Source organism: Phascolarctos cinereus, unplaced genomic scaffold, assembly GCF_003287225.1.
Source record: "Phascolarctos cinereus isolate Bilbo 61053 unplaced genomic scaffold, phaCin_HiC Scaffold_5;HRSCAF=322, whole genome shotgun sequence".
Taxonomy (NCBI): Eukaryota; Metazoa; Chordata; class Mammalia; order Diprotodontia; family Phascolarctidae; genus Phascolarctos; species Phascolarctos cinereus.
Window position 1 is genome coordinate 382,226,268 of NW_027555958.1, and position 24,722 is coordinate 382,250,989.

The following is a 24,722-nucleotide window of genomic DNA, read 5'->3' on the forward strand; positions in this document are numbered from 1 at the left end:
TTCTATGTGCCAAAATGCCATTGAGATGGAAAGAAGCAATGGAATCCATTAGCCCAGACTTGGCCATCACTTTCTACTAGTCTATAGTCTACACATTCTCTTGGCCACCACTTTCCACTAGTCTTCAGAACCACACACTGTCTTATCTAAGGGCTTCCATTAGCTTAGCTCACATTCTTAGAAGGCCATGAACAAGCTTCCTGGTTGACTTGGCTTTTGAAATGGGAACTGTTCAAATGTAGGCACCAAGGCTGACACTCCCCTTCTTGGGCTCTATGACTTGACTCTGAGGCCAAGTTTGTTGAGAAGAAGTCCAACCTCTGGGTATGTAGGGAGCTCTGGGAAGGAGGAGATCAAGACTAGAGTCTAAAAGAACAGGGCTCTTACCTTGTCATCACAGCGACTGGCTGCCACACAGTTCTGGACGTAAGTTATAAGGGAATCAATCAGCCCCGGGTAATTACGCATAGTCTGGCGTCCAGCATCAGCTGAGCTCAGGTTCCTGAAAGAAAAGAAGAGCATTAAGGAGAGGCATAGAAGGGGAGAGAATGGAGAAGACAGGAGGGAATGGAGATGGAAATGGAGGAAAGAATTTATTCATTCTGAAGTATTTATTTATTAAGTCCTTACTATATGCAAGGTACTGTACTTAGGCTCAGGGCACAAAGACAAAAAAAATTACTTCCCCTGAAGGAGCTTACGTTCTAAGGAGGAGATACAGTGTACACATTGCCAAATATATATATATATATGTATACAGCACATTCAAAGTAAATACATAGTGATTTCAATCGAGAGAGCTCCACAGCTAGAGGGATCAGGAAAGGTCTCATAGGAAATGACACCTTAGCTAAGCCTTGAAAAGAACAAGGAATTCCAAGAGAGAGAGAGAGAGAAGTGAGGAGGAAAACCAGGCAGGGACAGCCTTATGTTTTATCGTAGATACAGATGGAATGTCATGTACAGGCAGAGGTGTGCTGGAGCCAGCTTGTGGCAGCTTTCAAGAACCAATTGCCAAATTTTCAGCATGAGCATTTACATGCTGCAAGCCAGCAAATGCTACAAATCAGAGCTTGACTGCACCGAGCCTTTAGAAAGTGACAGATAAAATGTTAATGATGCAGATTAAACTTAAAAGTGTGTCATACATACTTCTATTTGGAGAATTAATTGTTAAACATTTCCAGCATGTCCCTACGTATAAGGAACAAAAAGTAGGTCAGTATGGCTAGAGCACAGAGTGAATGAAGTGGAATAATGGGAGATTGGGCAGGAAAGAGACTGGAATCAGACTGTTAAAAGTTTTAAATACCTATAGAGGAGTTTGTATTTACTTTATCCTAGAGGCAATAGAGAGCCATTCTTTCATTTATTCATTTAATAAGCAAATATATTAAGTGTCTACTGTGTGCCAGAAGCCTGGAATATAAAGTCAAAAACAAAAGTCCCTGCCCTTACAGAGCTTATCTTCTCTTGGGAGGACAATAACACGTACACACATAAGTAAATACAAAGCCATAGATGTTTCTCGAGCAGGAAGATGACGGGTTCAGATCTGTTCTTTAGGAATATCAGTTTGGCAGCTGTATGGAGGATGGATTGGAGAAGGGAGAAGCTGGAAGCAGAGAGATCAGTTAAGAGACCATTGCCACAGTCCAGGCTGAACTAGGGTAGTGAATGCACGAATGGAAAATGGGAGGGGAAAGAGGGTGAGTGGGTAGGAAGCCAATGGAGACCAATGGAGGATGAGAGGGAATGAAGAAAAGAAACAAAGGAATAAAGAAATGAAAGCAGGGTGAGGAATGAGGGGAAAGAGTGTGTTGGAGGAGAGAGAATGGGGAAAATAGAAGAAGAAAAAGAAAGGATAAAGAAATAGGAAAGAACAAACAACAGGATGGCTAAATGCTAATGCTGAAAGAGGCTGAGATACGGCCTCATTTGAACTTTGTCTCAGTGCCATCTTCTCTGACCCATTTTCTGCCCACTCACTCCTCATGCCCATGATTTTACAACTTTCCCACTATGACTGTTATGGTTGGCACCTCACACAAGCCCCTGGCAACACATATCACGACCTCCCTGCAAGTAGGGACACTCCCTTCATAGAGGTCTAGAAGCCCCCTGTTTCTCAATGTTTCTTCTGTTGGGGGCACCTTCCTCTAGTGCCGGAGGACACAGATTAAGTGGCAGTTGGCCAGGGACCTGATCCACCTCCCCACCCAATACTTTCAAGCAGCAAATGTGTTTTCCCAGCTGCCACATTAGGCAGGTTCCCAAGCAATCTGGGCCCATCTGCCCGAGGTGGGTGGGGCTGCTCTTCTACCCCTCCAGCAACTCCATAAAGGCCTTAATTACATGGCTTTTTCATCTCCAAGCCTCCTATGCCTCAGCAGGCTATGGGGCAGGTGGTCTATTGGAGAGGTTATAAGGAGAAGCAACAAGTTTAAACTAAGAAGCACATGCCAAGAAACTTTCTCTGGACTCCCCAAGAATTCTATAAGTTCCCTCAGTGGAAATTATTTAGAATTATGTGATATTACTAAAACTAGGTGGCTCAGTGGATAGAGTGCTGAGCTTGAAGCCAGGAAGACCTGAGTTCAAATCCAACCTCAAACACTTACTAAGCTGTGTGACCCTGGGCAAGTCACTTAATTCTGTTGACCTCAGTTCCCTCATCTGCAAAATGAGCTGGAGGAAGAAATGGCAAACCACTCCAGGTTCTTTGCCAAGAAAACCCCAAACGGGGTCATGAAGAGTCAGACACGACTGAAAAATGAGTCAGCAACAACAACTAAAAGTGTTCATCTCCTTTGACCCCATTGGTCCTTATTGCTCTCAGCATAGATATTTGAAAAGGTCAAAGACTGGAAGTGCCCAAATATATTAAAATATTCATAGCAGTACTTTTTGTTGTACCAAAAAATTAAAAAACAAAACACATTGGAAGTAGAGTGGGTGTCTGTGGTTTGGAAAATGGCTGAAATAATCGTTAGTATATAAATGCAAAGGAATTTTATTGCAACATAAGAAGTAATAACCACGAAGAATTCAGAGTAACATGGAAAGACTTGCATAAACTGATACCGAATGAAGGTAGTGAAATCAATAGATCAATATACATAATGAGTAAGATGACACAAATAACATCTCTAAAAGGCAGAACGCGTATGAAATGAAATGACCAATTTTGGTTCCAGAGAACAGATGATGAGACATATCTCCCTCCTTTCAACAGAAAACTCTTAGTAGAGAGGAGGATGACTATGGTTGCAGAATGTTACAAGTAGTGTTAGATGAAATCTCTGCATTGGTTGATTTTGCTTTAACTGTTTTGATTTATTTTAGAGGAAAGATTCTGTGGAGAAAGAGGTTTCTGCAAAGTGACTATGGGAAAAATAAAGGGTAGCCATAAATCCTTTTTTTTCCTTTAAGAAGCAAGTCTCCTAATGGAAAAGATTAAAATCATTGAAACAAGGTAGAGATGTCAAGGGGGGCCTTACCCTTCTCTGAGTACTCCATTGAGTGGCATGATATTTGCTGTTACATAATGATCACACCCAGATTCCAGCACCCAACAGCTCTTGCTGAAACCACCTTCTACCCTAACCACACTCTGCCTGGTTTGGAGCTTGGAACACTTTGGGCATAGACATGGTCTTTGTGCCAATCTATATGATGCAGTGGCCTAAGGCTGAGAGTGACTTATTAGCTGAAGCCTTTGTGTGGGGAAATTCTCTTCAACTAGCACAGAGAACGCATTTCAGTGAATAAAAGAGCAAAAAAAAAAGGAGAAACAAGAATTGAATTAGTTAGAACATTAAGACATAGGTATTTGGTTCCTGGACAAATATCGGTTATTGTGCATGGAAACATACACGTGCATGCACATGCTGAACTGTAAGAAATGATGAATATAGAATATAATGAACATGTAACATATGTACTGAATGATGAATATAAATGAACATGTAAGACATGTAAGAAACTAATATAAATGAACATGTAAGAAAGGATGAATATGGAATGGGATGAACATGTAACCTATTACTAAATGATGACTATAGATGAACATGCAACACATGCAGGAAATAATGAATGTAAAGGAACATATTATACATAAGAAATGATGAGTATAAAGAATTCAGAAAAGTGTCAGAAGATTCCATGAATTGATGCTGAGGGAAATTATGAGACTATAAACACACACACATTTTTCTTATGGGGAATTGTGTATGAATAATGACTCCAATGATACAAATGGAAGAAATAAAAACAAAATGAAATCAGACACTACTTGTAGGGAACAAAGTTGGCCCCAAAGAAGAGATAAGACACTGCAGCTTCTCCCTTCTCTGCAGAATTAGGGGACTCTGCAAACGTGTGTATTCTATATACTGTCAGACAAAGATTATGTGCTGGTTAATTTTTTAAAACTGTTTTTCCTTTCTTTCTTTTTTTTTAGACTTCATTATATTTAGGTGATATAAAAACAGAAGACACCAATAAAAATAAATTTATAAAAATAAAATAGTACTTGGTTTCTCTGTCTCAGACAGGATCTGGGATGAGAAGGACACCATTGATGGAGGTGTCAACACTGGGTTGTTCTACGTTGTTCCAAGCACAGGTAGAAGGGAAGAGCCGAATACTCTCACCTCAAACAGCCAGTTGCATTGAAGAAAACTTCTGGGTCCACTGTTTCCCTGGACATGTTGCTGTTACCATCACACCAGCCAGAGAAGGGGATGATAACCCGATCAGTCAGAACAGGGAGGGCTTCATTAATGAGTTCTTGCTTCAGCTCATCAGTGGAAGACAGGTTCCAGAGCAGTCCTGAAGAAAGAAGGGTCTCATTTTAGCCACAGCCCCTTGGGGCCAAGCTTCAAGGAGAATTCACCAGTCTGTCCTCCTGCCTATCCCTACCCTTTTCTATAATATACTCTCTACAACATACAACAAGTGGTCATCTAACCTTTGCTTTAAAACTTCCAGTGATAGGGGACTCACTACCTCACAAAGTGTCCCATTCTACTTTCAGATCATTCTAACTGTAAGGAAAGTTCTCATCTAAACACATTAACTCTCAGCTGTTCCCAGACAAATTAACAGATCACTTCCCAAGGAACTTATTGTCTCATTGGCCCTTGGGTATACACCTTCCCTCCCTAACTAGACTACATGTTCCTGGAGAATATAGTTTTTATTTTAGGCTTCTTTATCTTATACAGCATGGGAAGAAGTGCTGCTCAGTGAATAGAGTTTGGGGCTTTGAGTCAGGAGGCCTGGGTTCAAATTCAGCCGTGTATTAGTTACATGACCATGAGCATGGCACAACCTCTCAGAGTTTCCTTTTCCTCATCTGTAAAATGGGCATAAGAATTTCCTTTCAGAATTGTGAGGAAAGCACTCTGCAAACTTTAATATAAATGTAAGTTAGAGTTAGTGCAAGGCACATAGTACGAACTCAAAAGAAGTGTTGACACATATTTTGGCACTTAATTATATCCAATCTGATACTGTTCTTCAGTTATTTCCTGTCTGTAAGATTGGTGTCCAGCTGGATTTTAAGTGCCTCAGAGGCAGAGACACTTTTTTAAAAATTACTATTGTCGTTAAGTAATGTTAATAGTGAAATAAAATAATGTGATTAATAACATAATAACAGCTCTTATTGTTTGTTTACATTTTTAAGGTTTGCAAAGTGCTACAGCAAGCCTGAGAGGGCCAATTTTTACCTACCCCCTCAAATAATGCAAGTATTATTTTTCTTATTTTACAAATGAGGAAACTGAGGCACATGGTATCCGCAGCAAATTGTGTGAATGTAATAGTGTTCTGGTAATATTTCTTGAATTAAATTACTCCCATCAGACACATTTCTTCTTCTTTTTCTTTCTTTCTTTCTTTTTTTTGTTTTTGTTTTTTGATGAGACAATCGGGGTTAAGTGACTTACCCAGGGTCACACAGCTAGTAAATTTCAAGTGTCTGAGGCTGGATTTGAACTCAGGTCCTCTTGATTCCAAGGCCAGAGCGTTATCTATTGCACCACTTAGCTGCTCCCCCAGACATACCTTTTCACCATCTGCCTAGCTCTGCCCCCCTTTTGTTTGGGTGGCCCCCATACACCTAAAATAAGTTCCCTGCTTCCACAACCCAATCTATAGTGTTACATCTTGGCAATACAAATCAAACTGTGCCTTAAGACCTAAGCCAAGTGTGTCCCATCAGCCACTAATCCAAACACAAGTGAAGCAGATATTGAGACTAAATCTGTTTCTTTTTAATTTCTACTCATTACTCCTCATTTTTCCTTTGGGGCCAACTCTAATCTCTTTTCCATATCACAGTCTCTTAATTCATGTCTCCCCGAAGTCTTTTTTTCTCCAAGTTAAGCATCCTCAGTGCCTTCAACACATCTTTGTACTGTGTGATTTTGAGGTCCTTCGCCATCAAGCATGCCTTTTCCAGATGGATGCTCTCTACCTTAACTAACGCCTTTTTAAAATGTGGCATCCTGAACTGAACACAAAACTCCATGTCATCTGAGCAGGTACAGTGCAACTAGCCTTCTTTCTGGAAGCTGAATCTCTCTCAGTGCATCCTAAGATCTCACTAGCTTTGTGGGTTGCTGTAACACACTGTTGTTTCACATCAAGCTTGCAGTCCACTAAAAACTCCTTTTCATATTAACTGCTGTCTAGTCTCCCCTCTCATATCATACTTATGAGGAATTTTTTTGGAATCCACGTGTAAGACCTGGGTGCCACATCATACTAGTCACTCACTATGCCTCACCCTCTCACTCTCTATATTCCAAAATGCATTTACCCTTGATCTGCATACAATATCAATATTAAAGCTGATCTGTCTCTACATGCTCATCTCCCGTAAGGTCTTAGGCTGTCAGCTCCTAGAAGGTAGATAATATATCTATGTATATATTACATATATACACCTCCTCTATGGGTAGGTAGGTGGCACAATGGATAGAGCACTGAACCTGGAGTCAGAAAGACCTGAGTTCAAATCTGGCCTCAGACACTTACTAGCTGTGCAACCCTAGGCAAGTCACTTGACCCTGTTTGTCTCAGATTTCTCATCTGGAAAATAAGCTGGAGAACAAAATGGCAAACCATTCCAACGTCTTTGCCAAGAAAACCCTAAGTGGGGTCATGAAGCGTCAGACATGACTCAAAAATGACTAAAAACTTGCTCTATACCACACCCAATATGGCGCCCTATCCAATTAGACACTTAAGAAAAGTTTTGATGATGATGAGCTGAACATCACCATTGGGTATCTCTAGGGTAACCTCAGCAGTTCCATTTGTTGGGGGGGGTTCCATTCCTCCTTGTCATGTCCACCAATATGCTCATATTTACTTTTTGGGGAATTCAAAGAATAGCTCCCAAATGTTTATGCCCTCTCCATAAAAAGTAAGTCCACTTTGCTAAGATGACTGTCAGATGTGGCACGCAGTCAACCTATTTCCCCTTCTTCTGAAATATCCACTGGCCTCTGACATCTTTGATCATATTTGATTCCCCGGCTTGGATCATGGGTAAAGTGAAAGAAGTATGAACCAGTTCCTGGAAAAATTTGTAAATTACTTAATTTCTTGCAGTTTTAGATTCTTCCTCTGAAAACATTGGACTAAGTGATCTAGAAGGCTCATTTAGCTCTAGAATTCTATCACTCGCCCCAAATTCCTTTGGCTTTGTTCTCTTCCTGCCTCACATGACTCCCCAAGCTAATGACACAGGGCTCCCCAGGAGATGGAGACTGTGGCCTCCATCCACACTAGTCACTTACCCTGCGCGACCCTACAAACTAATCCCTAGTTGCCCAAGAGGTGTCCTGTCCCCCTATTTCTGTCCCCTTAGCTTTTCATGGAAGGCAGAAGGGAGGAGGGAAGTTAGAGGCTGGAAGGGCAGAGAGAGAGGAGAGAGAAGCTTGGGAAGGGGAAGGAACTCACCAGTGAGCTGCTTCTGGATCTCAGTGCTCCCGGTCCTCCTCAGGAGGTTCACAGCCTCTGGGATCCCATTCTGTCTCCTGGTCTCCAGCTTGTTAGTGGAGCTCCTGAAGACCAGGTTGCGGAGGGCTCCAGCTGCAGCTTGCTGGACGTTTTGATTGGGGCTCCGGAGGAGAGCCACCAGTTTGCAAATTCCTCCCAACTGGTATACCTAGAGTAGCAGGGAAGCAACGGACATACAGTCAGAAACTCATTTGTTGGGGATAAAAGAATAAAAATTAAACAATCCCTCTCTGTCATCAAGAAATTCATATGCAATTCCAGGAAAAGAATGTATAGAAAGAAAAATAAATGCAAAATATATAAAAAGTATAACCTGTGGTTTAAAGTTCCCAAGACTACAGTCTTCCAGGGACCTGGGTTTGATCCTATGGGACTGCTCCCTAAAGGGTCCATTTCTCTCTAGGCTATTGCCACTACATGGGATTACTCAAAGAAAAGCTTCCAATAGAACTTCAGGGTAGCTCATGTCTAAGTTACCCCAAATGTGGGAAACAGATTCTCCAGCTCCCATATTGAAGGTAGTAAATGCAAATCAGGAATGGAACAGCCTTTATTTTATCAGGCAGTCTGTACATGAAAAGTCCTTAAGGATTTAGAGGGATTTATTTGATTGTCTAAACTGGCCCAAGAAAGTACAAATATTCAACAAAAGGTATGAACATACTAGTGACACTCATATCATCTCAGATCAATTTCCCAATGAAACAAGTTCTGAAATATGCCCAGGTATCTGGTATAAATTATCTAGGTAGAGGAATATAATTTTTAAAAATGTATTTTAAAATATTTGTAATTTCAAAACAAAGTATGAAATTATGATGAAGTGTAAGGAATACAGGAGGGGTTCAAATTCTACCTTTGCTTCTTCCCACCCACCTATGTGATTCTGGGCATGATTTCCTCCTCTGGACTTAAGTACACTCACCCTTAAATTGTGTGTGTGCATGTGTTTGTGAATAAGTGGGGCTGGATGACCAATATCTAAAGTCCCTTTAGGTTCTAAATTCCACAGTCTTTGCTCTTATGACTCCTAATGCAAGGCAAGCATGATTCTTCAGCTGTCCAAATAGGATCAATTCAGAAATCAGACCAATTGTTGCCATTAAAATAAACAATTACATATTTCCTCCTTCATAGTGAGGTGACAGGCTTGGGGTTTAGAATGGTTTCCATCAATCTTATTTAATACTTGCCCTCATTTCAAGGAAGAATACAATATGGGTGGGGAGGGATGTTGGTAACGAATGTTCAAAATGAATCAGTAAACACTCACATATAAGACATGTTTGAATATATAATACACATATGTAGCTATATACATATATATATATATGGTTCATAAAAAAATGGCAGTATTTCAAATGTAAATCAAGCCAAAAGAAGCAGTGAAATACAGTAGAAAGAACAGTGGCTCTGAAACCAGAGATTCAAGTACCATCTCTCACTATCTGTGTGTCTTTGGACAAGTCCTTTAATGGCCCCATACCTCATTTTCCCCATCCATAAAAATGAAGGGTCTGGGTTTGATGGCGTCTTTGGATTCTTCTAGCTCTACATTCACCATCAATCCCAATGCTGTGTTAATTTCACACAAGTATCTATTAATTTCAGAGGATCTGCACAAAGTGCTTAAAGTCAGGCAGAGACAGGTATTGAGGTTTCTATGGCCCCCTTCCCACTTTAGATAAACAGTCAGCACCACGCACAGGTCCTAAGTCTACAGGCTCCTGAAGAGCCCTGTCCTCCTGCAGGGAGGGTTTGATTTTATTCTTTAAAGAAATCAGAATAGGGGCAGCTAGGTGGCACAGTGGATAGTGCACCAGCCCTGGAGTCAGGAGCACCTGAGTTCAAACCTGGCCTCAGACCAGACACTTGACACTTACTAGTTGTAAGACCCTGGGCAAGTCACTTAACCCCAATTGTCTAAAAAAGAAAAAAACTAAACAAAAAAAGAAATTAGTCTCTTATATAATACAAAGTACTAGCAATTTAAAATGGAAATCGTGTTGCTTCTCAATGGAATACTTAACCCTGATTGCCTCACCATAAAGCTAAAAAAAAAATCAAAATAAAGAAAAACAAATATAGAATTTGGGTTCAAATTTCTTGGAAGAGAAATCCCCTGATTTCTGAATCAGTGAGAATTTTTTAATGTAATATGAATCTCTGAATTACCTGTGCACCTGTCTAAAGCAGCATGATGGAATGGGAAGAGTATTGAATGAGGAGTGTGGTGGACAGCTCTATCACTACCTATCTGTGTGACCTTGGACAAGTCACCAATGCGATTAGAGAACATTGGGTCTCAAAGAGACAGAAGAGGTCATCTAATCCAACCCCTGCATTTTACCTATGCAGAAAACAAAGCCTAGAGACAGGTTAAATGGCTTACCTAAAAGACGCAATTAATAAGTAGCAAAGTTGAGGTTTGAACCCCTAACTTCAAAGTCTTCTGGTTCCACATGCAGCCCTCTTTTCCACTATACCATACTTCCTTCCTATCACTAGGTGACATTTAGCTTGGTAGTATTAAGTTATAATAATAGCTAGTAATAATAACTACCATTTATATAGTGCTTAAAGGTTTACAAAATGCTTTACATATGGTATCTCATTTGATTAGGGTTATGGACAACCAATTAAAAAGCAGGAAAGTTAAGTCAGGCTAGTTGGAATGATGAGAAGTTGGTAAGTGGTGGTTGAGGGGAGGGGAAAAGGCAGAAAAAAGGACTGGACAGAGGAGAAATTTCAATGTTGATGATCATTCAGCCTAGTCCTATTTATGCGCCATACCAAGCACCATAACCTACTCCAGGGGGCTGGGCAGAATGACAAAGAGCCAGCAGAGAGAAAGCCTCTACTCAACTTAAACATAGGACCAGACCAACATCTAGGTCTTGCTTGTGCAGATTCAAGGGGAAAGTATGCAGTTGGTTACCTGTTGCTTGGCAGATTCATCCTGGAAACAGGTGTGCTGGATGTAATAGGCCCCAATAGCTTGGTACTTCTCATCCTGAGAGCTCAGGAACTGCACAGCCTTGGGGATAGTCAAGCCACTGCACTCTATGTCTTCACTGCAGATCCTGAGCAAGAGAAGGAGCAGTACATGGGTTACCCTGGCCTAGCACAGGACATCCTGCCTCAGGTTCTCCAGGCCCTTGAGGCCAGCTCCGACATATCTTCCAGAACCTCATCACTACTCTAAAGAATCAAGATGGAAGCAGTGAGAGCTGCTGAACCAGCATTTACACCTTTCGTTTGTTCAGTCATTCATGACTCCATTTGGGGTTTTTTTTGGCGAAGATATTAGAGTGGTTTGCCACTTCCTTCTCCAGCTCATTTTACAGTTGAGGAAACTGAGGCAAGCAGGATTAAGTGACTTACCCAGGGTTACATAGCCAGATTTGAACTCAAGAAGATATGTCTTCCTGATTCCAGGCCAATTGCTTTATTCACTTTGCCAGCTACCTGTCCCTCCCTCATGGAAACAGTTCCTCTAATATGAACCTATCTGTGATGGGAATGGACTCATTGACTGGAATGTCTCCACCCAAGAACACATAGCTGATCCACCCTCTTCCAGGAAAGGATGACGTTAATTCAGAGTTGGTAACATAATGGTTGTAATGAGACTGAGATTCTGTCTTTGGTCTCCCTATGCACCAGCTAGCTTCCATTCAATTTAATAAGCATTTGTTAAGCACCTCTTGCATTCAAGGTCCTGTGCTAGGCTAGAGACACAAAGATAAACATGACCTCATGGAGCTTCATTCCTCACCACAGATCACACCCCGGATTCCAATCAGGCATCTGAAATATAGGTACCACTCATCATGAAGTGACCAGGGGAAAGTGGATAGGGGTGGACCCATCAGTCACCAAGTGCAGCAAGTCTTCATTGTTCAAGTCCCTCATTCTTTCCCATTCCCCAGTCTGCCCCATAGCTCCATCCTTATCATCTTGTGTGTGAACTAATGCCTCCTTATTAATCTCTTCCCATTGTTTTTCCTCAGTCCTGTCAATCTAGCACATTGCTTCATCAAATCTCTCCCTGCCTGACTAAATTATCCTCAATAGCTCTCTAATGCCTACAGCAAAAAAGTCCAGATTCCTACCTGGTTTCTAATGTCCTCCACAATCTGACTCTAACTTAGCTTTCTTCCCTTATCCCCAATTATTCCACTATACCAACCTCCCACTCCAGCTAAATAGGTGTCCTCATGTTTCCCAAATACTCCCTATGCATTCCCACCTTCCCTTAGTGAATTGTATTTCTATTGGATTAGGTCCTTTTTTCCCTTCTCCCCATCTGAATCCTACCATCCTTTAAGTCCTACCCTACTGAAAGTCTATTAAGAAACTCAAATCTTCACTTTTTCTTTTCTTTTCTTTTTCTTTTTTTGCAAATGCCTTTGACTTGAGATAATGAATCAAGGCCTGGGGCTGCCATCTTGTAGTCACCAAAGGAGAATACAACAATGAAGAGGTATCTCCCCATTATTTTCTACCCTAAATCATTTTGAAATCTTGCTGTTACATTCTAGCACTAGAGCAGAGACGCTGGGGGCAATGGTTTAAAGTTAAAGAATGGCTGAGCCTAGAGTCAGGGAGACCTGAGATCAAGTCCAGCCTCAGGCACTTCTAAATGTGTGACCCTGAGTAAATCACCCCTGTCTACCTCAATTTCCTCACTGCAAAATGGAAATAATAATAATGATAACAGCACCTACCCCGCCCTAGGATTGTTGTTAGAATAAAATTAAACAATACATATAAAGTGCTTTGTATATCTAAAAGCACTATATAAATGCTTGTTATTCAGTTATGTCCATCTCTTTGTGAGCCCATGGGCCATAGCATGCCAATACTGTCCATGGGATTTTCTTGGCAAAGATATTGGAGTGGTTTGCCATTTCCTTCTCCAGTGGATTGAGGCAAAAAGAGGTAAGTGACTTGCCCAGGGTCATATAGCTAATAAGTATCTGGGGCTAGACTCCAGGTTCACTGCTCTATCCCCTGAGCCACCTAGCTGCCTCCATATAAGTATATATCTATAGACATGTAGATATCTCTATATACTTACAGACATATAAATATGTATTTATATAGATACATTTATTTATATAAGTATGTAACTATATAAATGCTAGCTATTATTATTATCACTGTGTCTGGGACACAGTAAGTGCCTAATAAATGCATGCTAATTGATCAACTGACTTTCAGGATGTTGGCAGTGCCAGCTTCACCATGTAGGGACATTCTGATTGTGAGAACAGCAGATGAGCTCAGAAGAATCGAGACCACATAGACAATCTACTGCTGCCTGTTAAGCCCCTGCCATGCTACAGGCCTTGTGCTAGGTGCTGAGGTCATGTATACAATGAATGAAACAACTGCTATTCAAAAAGACTTCAGGGAGATCCCGTCCTGGGCCAGAGAGGTGCACCCTCCGTTGCCCTGTCTTTCCTAAACAAATCCTGGCTCCAGTCTCTCCTTCCCTCTCCACCTTCTCAGGACCCAGGCATGTTTGCCTGCCTCACTGCCCGAATTGTCTCCATCCCTTTGTATGTGTTTTCCCCAACAGTCTCCACAAAAACATGTTCTTTTCAAAACTTCAGGGGATACTCAGTCCCATTAATCTGTGTTCCCTCTATTTTGTTGGTGCAAAACACTAAAAACTGTGAAATCCAGCTGTCCTCAACACTGCCTCTAGTTAACAGCATTTGAAAATTTGACTTTTCACTTGCTGGGCCTTGTTCTATTTGCTGTGCCTATGTCCTGTGTCTGAGTCCTGGGTGAGTGTTCTCTGTCTCTGTCTCTCTGTATCTCTCTCTCTCTCTTTCTCTCTTTGTCTCTCCTTCCCTCTCTCTTTCTCTCTTTCTATCTCTCTCTGTTTCTCTCTCCCTCCCTCCTTCCCTCTCTTTGTCTCTCTCTCTCCCTCTCTCTGTCTGTCCATCTGTGTCTGTGTCTCTGTGTGTCTGTGTGTGTGTGTGTCTCTGTCTCTCTTTCTCCTTCTCTCCTTCTCTCTCTCCCTCTCATCAGACTGTCAGACTGGAGGCTCCCTGAGGCCAGGACCTGTGTCTCCTTCATCAGATTGAGAATTTCTAAGGTCTGATTCTATATTGCCCACGTCAAATTGAGAATTCATGAGGTGCATATTCTATGCACCTCCAAGAGACTGGGATCTCCCTGAGGGCAGATGTCTCCCCCATCAGACTAAGAGTTCCCTCCATCAGTCTGGGATCTCCAATGACAGGATGCCTTCCGCTCCTCTGACTAGCCCCACCCCAGTGCCCAGTATAAAACTCTGCATGCTGAAAGAGCTCGGAACATCTGAGTGTGTGTGAACCAGTTTACGGCTGAGTCCCTAGCACTTACTTGGAGCTGGCCCTCGAGTGGCCGAAGGAGAGGTCCTTATTGCAGGAGATAGGTGGAATGTAGATGGGATCCTGCTTGGACGTGCAGGAAGGAGGGCGCACCGGGCACTTCTTCACAGGCTTCTGGCCGCTGCAGGTGCTGTAAAAGCTGTAGCGATTCTGGATGGTTTTGTGGCTCTTGTTGCCCGAGTAGCCTTTCCGCAGGGTCCCCCGGGGGTCGCAGTACAGGTCTGGCTCACTCCGACTGGCCTTGATGTTCTGCTGGAAGTAGATGTCGCTGCCGGGGCCAATGGTGTTACAGTTGCCTCGGTTGTACTGACGGTTCCAGTTCTCCATCTGGCTGTAGGAGCTGAAGCGCCTATTATCTGTGTCTCTCTTGAGGGTCCCATTGTAGATCTGATCAGGGAAAGGGGGGAAAAACAGCATATTCAACTTCCTTTGCCCAAAGACACCCAGAGTCAAACTATAAAGTATACTCAGCTCTTCATATCCCACAGGCATGCTAACCTAACCCATGGTCTGCGGAGATCATGGACCAGAATAAGTCAATCAGTCAATAAACATTTGTTAAACACCTAGTATGTGCCAGGCACTGTGCTGAGTGCTGTGATAAGAATAGGTCACCGGGACAATAGGATGAGTCAAGTAGGAACAGGGAGTGAGAGCTGGAAGGAATTTCAAAGGTCTTAGCATTTCACAGATAAGGAAAGGAGCCCGGAGGGTCACAAAGCTGATAAATGGCAAAATCAAGACAATCCAGTACCTCCCATTCCAAATCCAGTGCCCTCTCCACCCAGTTTCTTTACATATAAAATAAAAGCGTTGGAATAGATCAGGGGTGGGGAACCTGGGGCCCTGAGGCCACATGTGGCCCTCTAGGTCCTCAAGTGCAGCCCTTTGACTGTCTTCTGTTGAGGATCTAGAGGGCCACATGTGGCCTCAAGGCCCCAGGTTCCCCACCCCTGGATTAGATGATCTCTAAGGACCCTCCAAATCTTAGAGTTCTTATGGCTAATCCCAATCTTAGTTTCCCTTAATATCCATCAAGCATTTAGACGACCTCCCCTTAGAATAATAATAGTTTCCATTCCTGGAGCACTTCAAGGTTTACAAAGCACTTTTACTACAGCAAACCTATAATTCAATTAGTGTATGTATTATCTTTCCTACTTTACCAATAAGGTATCTATTTGGGGCCTGGGGAAGTAATCTGGGGATTTACCCAGTTACAGAGCTAATTCAGGGTTGGAGATGAGATTCAAACCCGGGTCTCCTGCTCCTCCCTGCTTGAGGAATGGAAGCCTACTTTATGCCATCCTGAATCAAACAGAATTAGGAAAATAAAATTTTTACAAAACGATCTAATGATATATGGCAAAGTGGAATAAAAAGGATTTGGAGATTATCCATGTTTCTATATCCCTATCATTAGAACTGACAATCAAAGGTTGTCATAGGTGACATTGCTATAGAGTTTAAAGGTTTGCAAAGCACTTTACTTCTCATTTCATCTTCCTACCAACTCTATGAGATAAGTAATACAAATCATTGATATCCTCATTTTACAGGGAAGACACAGGCTCAGGACAGATAGCAATGCGAAAAAAAGAGATTGATCACTTCCCTAGGTCAAAAAGTGGTCTATGCAACCTCATGTTACCCAGGAGTATTTACCTTGCCAATGGTAAAGTTCAGGCTCTCTCTGATTAGATGGGGGGGCGGGGAGGGGCAGAGCATTTGGTACTGCTAATCACACCTCCCCAATGACATCACATAGAAAGTCTCTGATGCCCAGATAAGGAATGGGGGGGGGGGGGGATTTCCCAGTCTGCTGTCTAAAGTTAACCCCACCCTGAATGTAGGGCACCTCAGGCAGTGGACCACCCACAATCATGATGACAAAACTTCAATATCTCAAGGAAAAGTGTGAATACCTCCTTATCAGCACAGGTACCTCATCATTAATATGAGTGTCCCTTGTCAATATGGGTCTTCCTTCCATTGATGCCAATGGAAAACTTGGGCGTGGCCTTCGTAAGTTGTGATGCTCCCCATCTCTAATTCCTTCCTTCCCCACAAAAAAAAAAAACCATCCCCTCACGGCCAACTTTTTAGAGCAGGGCCTTTCTAAGCTTTGCTAGGCTGGTCATTGCCAGGTCCAGAATGGAAGCCTTTCTGGCTTTCTAGGACCTGATGGAGTTTGTGCCCCATGGTCATAAACACAAGGTCCCATTCTGTAGTAGTCCTACTACCAATAATAATAACAGCAACTATAACAATAACTTTAGCAATCCATAACCTGGTGGCTAGAATTACACATTGTTAGCTCACTACCTTCCATAAACTAACCAATGGCAAATCCCCATACTACAAATAGAGACCTCAAAATATTCTTGAGAATTTAGCAAAGGAAGCGTACAAAATGCAGAGCATTATCACAGATGTTGCAGATAATCACAGATTGTAGATAACAGACTGTTATCTACAATCACCCTAACTGGACATGTTGCCATAAAACTCTAAGAGCAGCATCATAACATGCTGCCAGAACCGAGCACTTTTACTCTCCAATCTTCATGAAATGAACAGCTTTAAAATACAGAGATCTGGTAGAAGACAAGAGGCAATGAGGTATAGTCCTTGAAGCCAGGAGGACTTGAGTCCTGTCATTGTCTGAGTGACCCTGAACCACTCCCTTAATCTCTCAGTGGAGTCACACTCAAACAGAAACAGGCCACTAAACCATCCATAATACCATCCTGTGTGTTATACATTGACTTAGAAAACCACATGTTTATTTGTCTGTTGATCTATCTATCCATCCATCCATCCATCCATCCATCCATCCATTCATCCATCCATCTATCATCTATTATCTATTCATCTATCCATCCATCTATCCATCCATCCCTCTATCATCTATCTATCTATCTATCTATCATCTATCTATCTATCTATCTATCTATCTATCTATCTATCTATCTATCTATCTTAACACATCAACCATAAAATCAGCAAGGAATGACAGTTTAGTCTGGTTCAGGCCACATTTGGGGGTGCTGTGGGCTACATGTAGCCCTCTGGTTGCATGTTTAAGACCTGGTCTAGGCAACTCTTTAAAGTTAGGGATTACAGAGAGAGTTCTGACCTGCCTTGTGAAATGAAGTTTCCTCACTTGGAGTTCTCGCTACTAAATTAGTGTTACCTTTACTAAAGAAATCACAGGTTCAGTCTTTGATTCCTGTCCCTCGTGGAAGAAATTAAAATCTTGTGGGAATAGGATGGGGTACATGATAAACCACAGGCAAGTGAACCCTTGTTTGTAAACGAAGCTAGCCAATACTACCATGGCCAAACTGCCTCAGAGCAGACCAGGCCCTCAGGCTTCTACGTAGTAAGTCCCCCATAGAGTTGAAAGTTGAAAATGAGAGGGATAACGTTAACCTTCTAGCAATTCCTACAGCATGTGAGCTGGGAACAAGTTAAATATTTTTGCAGATTATTTTCACTCTTTCAGGCCACTAGTAACACAATGAAGTAAGGATGAGCTCACATCCCTATTGTCCTGCCCACTACTAGAGTTTTATTGAGGATGCTTGTAGAACCTATGGAGAAAGGATCTTATATCCTAAAAACATTATTGCACGACAAAGACCAGTTATTTCATCTGCTTGAGCCATAGCTAGCATGTATGTGCAACCTTAAGGTTTTACAAAACACTTCCCATATACTATCTTATCTGAGTCTCACAACTCTGGGAGGTAGGTGCTATTTTGTTGTTGTTCAGTTGTGTCTGAATTCATGACCCTATTTTGGGTTTTCTTGGCAGAGATACTGGAGTGGCTTGCCATTTCCTTCTCCAGCTCATTTTACGGATAAGGAAACTGAGGCAAACAGGGTTAAGTGACTTGACCAAGGTCACACAGCTAGTAAGTGTCTAAGGCTGAATTTGAACTCTGGAAGATGAGTGTTCCTAACTCAAGGCCTGGCACTCTATCCATGCCGCCTGGGGTTCTGGTGCTATTATTATCCCCATTTTATAGATGAGAAAATTGAAGCTACTCAGGCTAACACAGCACATATTTGAGTCAAGTTTTGAACTCAGATCTTTCTGATTCCAAGTCCAGCACTTCACCCACTATGCCACCTACTCAGTGGTACTAATAGTCTTAATAGCCTGCCTGAGAGTCTGAAGAGTGTTAAACATAAAAGAATAATAGCAGGATAGTGACTTGACCCAGGACTTTTCCGGAAATCTCACAAAAGGTGATGAAGCTATAGACTAGCCCAAAGTGTTTCATTTCCCCTCTTCAATATGTCTGTGTCATCCTTCTAAAAGCAATCCTATCCGGCTTCTCCCTAGTGAGAGCTCCCCCCATTCGTGTCTGGCTCCTCCAGGTGATGCAGTCTTTCCCTTTCCTTGCCACAAATTGTTTACAAACAGAAATGTTGGGTTGTGATGGTAATTCGAAAACATCCTGCTTATCCTTATTAAAAGTCATTTCATCCTCCTTCAAAAGAAAAAAAGAAAAAGATAAGGAAAAGATGAATAATCACATAACAATAGCAGCTACCACCAGCCTTCATAAAGTGCTTTACAGTTTACAGAGCACTTTGCATATACAACTGTTGTGGTAACTCTTCTACAAGTAGCTTTACACCTATTTTGTAGATGAGGCAACTGAGGCCAGAAAGGTAAAGTGATGAGGCATCAGAGTAGGACTTTAAGGGGGGGGGGAAATGTGGCTAATAATAACAGCAACTCACTGATGTTACACTTTATAAAGTTTACAAAAGAGTTTACTCACATGACGCTTACTAGCTGTGTGGCCCTTAGCAAGTCACTTAACCCCGATTGCCTCACCAAAGAGCAAAAAAAAAAAGCATTTGCAAAGCATTCCCCTCACAACAACCACATGAAGTAGAAGGTGAAAGAATTTTTACTTTCAAAGGGGGAGACCAATTAGATAATGGAAAATGACCCCCCCCCCCCGAATTTAGGATGAGCCAGTGATCAATGTACAAGAACAGATAGGAACCAGGTACAGCCCTGCCCAGCCTTCTTGAGTGGCAGAGGAGGCATCCCTGAAGGCCTGTGTTCCCCTTTCCCTAGCTCTTCTAGCATCTTCTATAATGAAAGAACCCCAATATTACCATGGCCAAACTGCCTCAGAGTGGACCAGGCCTTAAGGCTTCCAGCGGATTTGGGAGGGTGGCAATCAGGGTTAAGTGACTTATCCAAGGTCACACAGCTAGTGTCTGAGGTTGGATTTGAACTCAAGTCCTCCTGACTCTAGGGCCAGTGCTCTATCCATTGTTCCACCTAGCTGCTCTGGATTTTGAATATTTAATAATAAACATTTTTAATTTTTCCTTGTTCCTCTTATTATCAAAAGTTGTTCCTCAGTGCTACTTCTGGGGGATGGGGAAGCATTTATTTCCTCTGTCCCTACTAAGAAGGCAGAGTCCTTGAAGGTAAGGATATCTCCTCTTATACCATGGACTCTGATCCCCAGTATAATCCATACTCCCTTTTCTCTGGCTCTTAGGATCGCCAGCTTCCTCCAAGTTCAGTTCCGGTGGGAAATCTTTCCTGATCCCTCTACTCATCAGTGTTCTTTTTCCCTTCAAATTATCTTGCATTTATTTGTCTATTTACATGTTGAATTCCCTAGTGAAATATTAGCTCCATGTGGGCAAGGACTGTCTGTCATTTTATTCCCAACACCTGCCACAGTAGGTGCTTAATAAGTGTTTGTTGATTGGGTTGATTTGAGCAGAGGTGAGCCTACATTGATTCATCATGGCAGAATCAATCCATCCAGAGTAATTTCAGTGAGTCCTACTTATACTGATTCTCAAAGTCTAACAAGGATGTAGTGGAGAAAGGTCCTCTCAAGATCCCTTCCTTTGGTGAAGCCTGTGGGAATCAGACCCACCAAATTGCTGTTATCCCCATCACTATTACCCACCCCAACCCTGGCATTTGGCAGGAACAGATGGGTTTTGCTATCAGAGCCCTGGAGAGATTTACAATGATTCTGGTGAGAAAGCTAAGGTAGATAGCTGAGGAAAAGAGGTAATAGTAAGACAGGGTCTCCCTTCAGATATTCTGCCCCTTCCTATTTCAAGGATATACATCTTTACTTAAAGGACACGTAGGGCTGCAAGGCAGATCCTTGGGGAGACCTCCCAGAGGAAGATAGCTTAGCCATTGGACTGGCCACCTTGAAGGACACTCACTGAGGGAGGCTAACCATAGCCTCTCCTTGTTTGGGCATCCTGGCCACAATGAGGTGGGCTTGTAGGGTGTGTGAATGAGGCAATTCAAGCGTTCCTCACTCTTGATGACACAGATGACTGCTGTGGGAAGCTTGGTATGAGAAATAATCCCGTCATCTCAGAGAACAAAGGACAATGAGGCACAGAACAGATTCCATTTTAACACCCAGAAGCCAAGTTCCACGAGGAGGAGCCTTACAATGCTGGCAGCTTTGGGAACTGAACTGTCCACCACTTTTTTTCCCATGAGCTTTCAAGGCTTTTCTGGATCAGATCTGCTCTGACTTGCTCTCAGACTGAAGCATCAACATCCTGCCTGAGAAAACTTCTCCACACAGGTGGTGACTTAGGATTCACCTTGCTGAAGATGAGCTGTAGCCAAGTCCAGCAGCCCTCCCACCCAGCATATGTGCCGGGGTTAGGTAATCACCAGGTAATTCCCCCTTCCAGACCAACTCACCTGTGGCTCTCTCATTCATCCTCCTCCCCTTTGATCTCCTGTGGGAGAGTCTTATCTCTAGCTATCTGCTTAGAAAAACACGAGACCGAAGCTGTGGCTTCAACTCCCAGGCATCAGCAGCCTGGAGGACTGGATGATGGGTTCCAAAACCAGAAGCTGAATCCAAAATTCAGAAGCCACAAACTGTTAGCCTTACTTGTAATTGAAGGCCTCTCGTCTCTCTTTGTTGTACAGTAGAACGCATGCTGATTCTAGAATCAGAGGATCTGGGTTCCAATCCTTCCTCTAAGATATATTATCTGTCTGATCTTGGGCAAGTCACAACTTCCCTAGTCCTCCGTTTTCTTATCTGTAAAATGAGAGAGTTAACACTAATTGACCTTGAATGTCCTTCCCAGCTCTAAAGCTTTCAGGCACAAGGCTGCAGCCAGGGTTGAATACACCCAGGCAGTGTCCAGTTTTCTTTCCCAGGCTGGATCTACACCACCTATCACCATCATGTCACTAGAGATAATAAAGGAGAAGAAACAAGAGCCAGGGAAGCAGCAATCAGGGCCTGGGGATTTCCAGAGTGTTTGGACATTGAGTGGAAGTGTGATATAGTCTGCTGGGAGGGAGCCAGGGCCAGGGCCATCTGAAGCCTTGGCTTCTAGTCCAAGCTTTGCCACTAACTGTAACCCTTTGTAAGCCACTTCACTCATCTGGGCCTCAGTTTCCTCTTCTATGAAGTGAGAGGATTGGACCAGCTCTAGCATTCTAGGATTCTGAGTGACTGCTCTGCAAATGGTAAGCAAAAAATATATACAGTTAGTCCTCCTCCAGGTCTGTGAGAGTAGCACCAGCCAGCAGCCACACCCTCCTCCTCCATTCCTCTCCTGGGAGCAGGTGGCTGGAAGGAAAGCCAACAGCTCCTGCGTTGGGTGTTACAAGCTTTTAATGGAAATGCAACAGGGAATCCCATTGTTCTCAGTCAGTGGCACCTGGGGAATATCATTTCTGACAACCCATTGAGAACTCCATGTGCTCATCCTCTCTGAGAAAGCCTCTCATTCCAACTTTGGTCTTCTGAGTGATAAGAGAAGTAGCTAAACACCCATCTAGGTCACAGCATATGTGGACTACATACAAGGAATCTGGACTACTAGAATATAAACTCCTTGAGATTTGGGATTGCCTTCTTAAATACCTGCTAATTGATTGGGCACTATTCTGGCGGCCAATGAGTCAGAGGACCTGGGTGATTAGGAATAGAGAAGTAGACAGCCAGCTGTGAAGCCACACTTCCACCCAACACAGCCACAACCTAGTGACACAGATGATGTCACCAATCCCCAAGAAGAGAAGTTGAGCGGCTTGGAACATCATGAGCACTGGTATCTGAAGCTCTTTGAGGGCAGGGACCATTTTGGTTTTTTGTTTCCCTAGCACATCGTATAGTGCCTTATACATAGTAGCTGTTTAATAATCGCTCTGAGTTATTTTGAGTCATGGGAACTGGTCATCCATCCCTGAGAACAGGAGTTCACCAGTTTTGCTCAGGCGTATATTGGAATAAAAATCATAAATGTTAGAAGAAAAATTCTCCTTTTCTTTAACCTCATGTCTCTCAATGCTCTAGCCTGAAGGGACCCAGGAGATCTGTTCAGACAGGCCCAGTGCTCATACAGAGACATGATGAACCTTAGGTTCACAACCAAGGCTGAGAGGTTTCTAACCAGGCCTTTCCTAGCTCAGACAGCTATCTAATCCATCTGAAATCTGTGATAATTGCCACATTCAACTTTCCCAGCTTTCTTCTCAAAGGCTGTAATGATGGTGGCATCTTGGAAATCTAAGGATTTCCACTTCCTCAGAGCTCAATATTTGGAGAAAAGGCTCACGTGAGTCGGGGTGAAGACAACATCTTCTCATGCTGCCTTAATCTCAAACCAATGGGACTTTCTGGAAGGTTTTTCAGCTTCCCTGTGTATTGTCTTCCCCCGTTAGACTGGAAGCTCCTCAAGAACCAGGATTAGCTTTCTTTTTCTTATTTTTATCCCCAGAGTTTAACACACTGACTAGCTCATAGTAGGTACTTAATAAATATGTATTGACTATGTCTGTGACTGTGACTCTGAAATCACATCAGCAGTATCCTAAGAGGTACATAGTGGTATGACATGTTTGCTTTTGAGAGAGGCAGCTAGACGGTGCAGTGGATAGAGAGTACTAGGCCTAAAGTCAAGAAGAGCTGAGTTTGAATCTCACTTCTGACATTTACTAGCTGTGTGATCCTAGGCAAGTCACTCAGCTTCTGTTTGCCTCAGTTTCCTGAACTGTAAAATGAGGATAACAATAGCACCTATTTCTCAGGGTTATTGTAAGGATCAAATTAGATAATATTTGTAAAACCTGGCACAGAGTAGGCACATCATAAATGATTGTTTCCCTTTTTCCCTTCTTCTCTGTGAGGCTGGCAGACAGGATATGATGTCATTGCCATGCCAGGCTGGGGGCTATATTAAGCATGTGCATGTATAACAGTCCCATCTATCTCCACTTCCCTGAAAGCAATAAATACAGGGTAGTTATGTAGGCTATGATAGTAAAGACATGGCAGTGTCAGCTTTTATAACTGCAACCCCCAGGAGATGAACCAGGCTGACTGGTTTGACTGAAAGATTATGAATAACTTTGTACTTCAGTGGGCAAATGTGGCCTAAGAATCTGGAGATGGGGATCATGGGAAAAGGAAGATTGTTTTCAGGCTCCATTAGAGCTGAACAACCTGGGATTACCTCTCCAGAGCTCAGCTCTCCCTTTCCTCATTCCTCACGCAAATATATTCATTCTTTATGGAGTTTTTTAGATGGTATTTTGCTTTGACACCTAATGGTTCCTCAGACAGCTTTACCAACATTCCTCCCAGCAACATTGATCGGCAGGATGGGATCCCCAACCCTGACATCCATTGTCACGAATCTCCTTAGGCAAGGGTATCTACAGAGACTGGACAAAGAGGAACAGGAGGCTTGGGCAGCTACCCCACAGGGAGTTGAAATAAGAGGAAACTGTGAGGAAGGGGAAAGAAGAAACAGAAGGTGGAACTTCAAGCAAAATGGCACCACCAAAAATAAAACTCATAATGATGTTCGACAGTTCAACACAAAAGACAATTGCAACATATAGACTTGTCCCAGGATCATTTCTACAAGTAGAGTCTGTGTTGCATAAATAAACACGTTGTATTCATTTGTTAGATAGCTCTGTATTGTTTTGTTTCTTATTTATCTCTGTATAGACATGACAGAATGACTGAACTGAATAACTGAACAACAACAGGAAACTACTGATGTAGAAACTCCTTCTACTGATGCAAATTATCTTTTACTTAGAGCCTCGGAGGATTTCTGTGGGCACAGAAAGGCTAAGTAACTTTCCCAAGGTCCCACAGCTAATATATGTCAAAGGCAGAACATGGACTCCTTGACCTCAAACCCAGATGGACCTCTCGCCCCTCCACCATGCTACCTTTGAGGCAGATCCTATTAGTTTTGTTATTCCCATTAAATTAAGGAGCAAGC

The 24,722-nt window shown here is 42.6% G+C and overlaps 1 protein-coding gene across 3 annotated transcripts in view; it reads right to left on the reverse strand.

Moving 5' to 3' along the window:
* The window catches only part of PKP1 (plakophilin 1), an 80,655-nt gene that overhangs the window by 17,264 nt on the left and 38,669 nt on the right, over nucleotides 1-24,722 (reverse strand). For 2 of the 3 annotated variants that reach the window (XM_021003211.2, XM_078156435.1), the window contains exons 3-7: nucleotides 14,419-14,813; nucleotides 10,976-11,120; nucleotides 7,978-8,185; nucleotides 4,656-4,833; nucleotides 388-502 (exon numbers count right to left, since the gene is read on the reverse strand). In XM_021003211.2, the coding sequence (XP_020858870.1) occupies nucleotides 388-502; nucleotides 4,656-4,833; nucleotides 7,978-8,185; nucleotides 10,976-11,120; nucleotides 14,419-14,813 (1,041 nt within the window). Of the gene's footprint in view, nucleotides 1-387; nucleotides 503-4,655; nucleotides 4,834-7,977; nucleotides 8,186-10,975; nucleotides 11,121-14,418; nucleotides 14,814-21,159; nucleotides 21,421-24,722 lie in introns of those variants that run through there. The other variant, XM_021003212.2, reaches the window with a different exon arrangement.